Source organism: Lactuca virosa, chromosome 8 (assembly GCF_052849685.1).
Source record: "Lactuca virosa cultivar CGN04683 chromosome 8, Lactuca_virosa_CGN04683_v6, whole genome shotgun sequence".
Classification (NCBI taxonomy): domain Eukaryota; kingdom Viridiplantae; phylum Streptophyta; class Magnoliopsida; order Asterales; family Asteraceae; genus Lactuca; species Lactuca virosa.
Window position 1 is genome coordinate 379,713,650 of NC_136433.1, and position 2,860 is coordinate 379,716,509.

The window sequence follows — 2,860 nt, forward strand, 5'->3', positions numbered from 1 at the left end:
GTTTTTTTTTAATGCTTTCCATTGAATTAATTTATGGAAAACATATAAAACGATTTGAACATGCTTCACCAAAGTAAATGGAATGAAACATGCATTTTAATTTATATACCATGTTTATATTTAGTTATTATGATATAATAAAAGTTGTTATATTTAGTTATACCAAACCCTATTTGTTATTTTAGTTGTCCACTACAATTAACAAACAAAATCTCTTAAAAAAAACGTATTATTTCCAAAAGTAATATTACAACATAATATCAACAAATAATCCAAAAATGTCAAACTCCAAACATATTACAAAAGAAATAGACCTCCCAAATCCCAATTTTAATATTTTTATTTTCAAATAAAAAAAGTCACACAATGTATGTATTTCTGTACACAGCTTTCAAAGAATCTCTGAATCGACATGTTCACCAAAAATTACAACAAAATGATAAAGTATAAACCAAAAGATTCTATTTTTTTTTCTTTTCTTAATGAAATTAAATTAAATAATTAGAGTTATCAATCATTCAATCCAACGGTTGATATTGATTCTTATGCTGATGAAGATCGTACGGCTGCCAGAGATAATCCAACGGACAAGGTCTCCTTTCATCCAGTCTGACCCACGGCTTCCCTTTGCCACTCCAATGAAGCAAGCTCACCGGACCGGAATGTAGCGACCGACAGCTGCCTTTCACGTTATCTCCGCCGAGCCCATGTTGGTTCCAGCGGTGGTGAATCGGCTCAATGTTACCGGCGAACACCAGTAGAAACGGCGGCAAGGAACCCAAGTCGTAAATCCTTTTTTTTCTCTGCAATTCCATCCAGTTTTCGATTCGCCGGCGATAGTTCCCAGCTCTCCATTTCACCATATCCATTACCATCACACCGGTGTTGAAATAACATGGATTCTTCGATGCGAATACCCGAGACATTAACGGGTCGGACCAGAACGTTTCTGTGAAGTATTTCGTGAAATTCGCGTGGCAATACTCCGGAGCTCCGATCACACGGTTGTTCTGCAAAGTGATGCTCCACAGCTTGTTAATGTCGTCGACCAAAACGACATCGGAGTCGAGGTAGATAACCCGTTCAACATTCGGGTCGAGAATTTCGCCCAGATAGTTTCGGGCGTAGTTTAACGGGTTCTCGAGAGCGACCCGGATCGACGACGATATCAGATTGATCACTGTATCTTCCCGGAAAATGTAGACTTTGAAGTTGAGAGAAGGGAACGTATTCCGGACAATCCGAGTTAAGACCCGTGGACTCGCACGGTCGAACTCGGCGGCGATGATGTGGAAAAACACGTTTTCTGGGCAAGAAGCATGGCGGAGAACGGAGTGGATGGCGGCGATTGAGCCACGAAGGTACTCGGAATCGAGTGTCATTGCGATATGTATAGTTTTGTTTGAGCATTCGACTCCGTTACGATACTCCGGCGCTTCCGTGAAGCTAATCAAATCCGTTCCGACCTGAGCCAAGATTTCTCCGTTCACCGGAAAAGAACGAATCCCAAAGCACACCAACGGGAGAGAGAGAAACAAAAAGCCAGCGACGACGGCGAACACCACATCGCCGTTTGACGGCTTCCCGTGAAACCGATTTCTACCCATCTCCGTTGGTTAATGGATCATGTACAATCAATGGAGTCTCTCTCTCTCTCTCTCTCTCTCGCGATGACTTTCTTTGAATATATATACAGGGTTTAAAGATAGGAGGCAGCGCGTGTAGTTTTCGTTTCATCACGCGCGGTTGTATTACACGCGCTGGTTAGGTTAATATGCTTTTATGATAAAATGACATAGTTGGTAGTTTATGTACAGGTATTTTTTTTCCCAAAACGATAATTACTAAAATATATAAAGTTTCTGAAATTATCTTGATTTTATATTAATTATATATTTTTTTTATAATTTAAATTATATAATTGATGAAAATGTCAATGTTAAGATAAAAAAACAATAAAGAGCAATAAGAAAAAATGATATTTCATGAGTATTTTTAGCTTATTTATAGAAAACAAATTACTTTGAGTTATTAAAAAGATTAATAAAAATAGGTCAAAGTGGATGTATGTGTGAAAGTTGACCCAATGTATTTAATTTTTACGTCTTTTAACCCATTTTAGGTTTTACAAAAGCAGTACTTTTTTGACCCCTCGAATAGCCGGTCCATTTTTGTTAAATCTAAGAGTTAATGTCTATAATAATTTTTTATTTACTATAACTATTTCTTTCTATATTTGGTAAACTATATATTTTTTTATCATATTCAACAATATATACAGATATTGGAAACGGATTAATTTAACGTTTTTCCTTAATGAGATTTGAAAGTAACGAAATATTAAACGGATTAACTTAGATTACCTTTATTTAATATTCGTTGAGCACAATAACTTTTAGAAGCATCATCCACGTTAGAATTTATGATTCCTATGTAGATAATGATAAGTCATTGTTAAAAATAAGAAATTTCAGAAAATTTTCCAAACAAATACTAAATGACAATTAAAACCAAAATCATAATCCCCAAGGATAGTTGTCGTAGTCTGAGAATTACTAAGCAACGGCAAGCTTTATTTTATTGAAAGGATCATAAATAAAATATTTTGGAATTCAAGTATAAACTTGTGTTATTGTAGATTTAAAAATGCTAAGAGTTTGAGGTTGTAACAACACAACAAGAAATAACATTTTATAATATGTAAACAAAAAACGTTGATCTTAATTTTCATATTTAATCATAAGTCATTATTCTGAAAAAAAGGATATATAAGAGCATTTGCAATTGTCGATGAGATGTATAATATTTTTTGTTCTTTTACATCACTTTTTTGATTAATTTTAACAAACAAATAGCTATT

The 2,860-nt window shown here is 34.7% G+C and overlaps 1 protein-coding gene across 1 annotated transcript; it reads right to left on the reverse strand.

Annotated features, from left to right (window-relative positions):
* Positions 1-320: 320 nt before the first annotated feature.
* Positions 321-1,674, reverse strand: LOC145132193 (putative galacturonosyltransferase-like 9). Its single transcript, XM_079066896.1, has one exon. It carries the CDS (start codon positions 1,605-1,607, stop codon positions 519-521), a length of 1,089 nt encoding a protein of 362 aa, XP_078923022.1. The 5' UTR covers positions 1,608-1,674; the 3' UTR covers positions 321-518.
* Positions 1,675-2,860: the final 1,186 nt, after the last annotated feature.

What these genes read in the sequence shown, in the direction of transcription:
- LOC145132193 (XM_079066896.1), bottom strand. Translation starts at nt 1,607, where the DNA reads ATGGGTAGAAATCGGTTTCACGGGAAGCCGTCAAACGGCGATGTGGTG.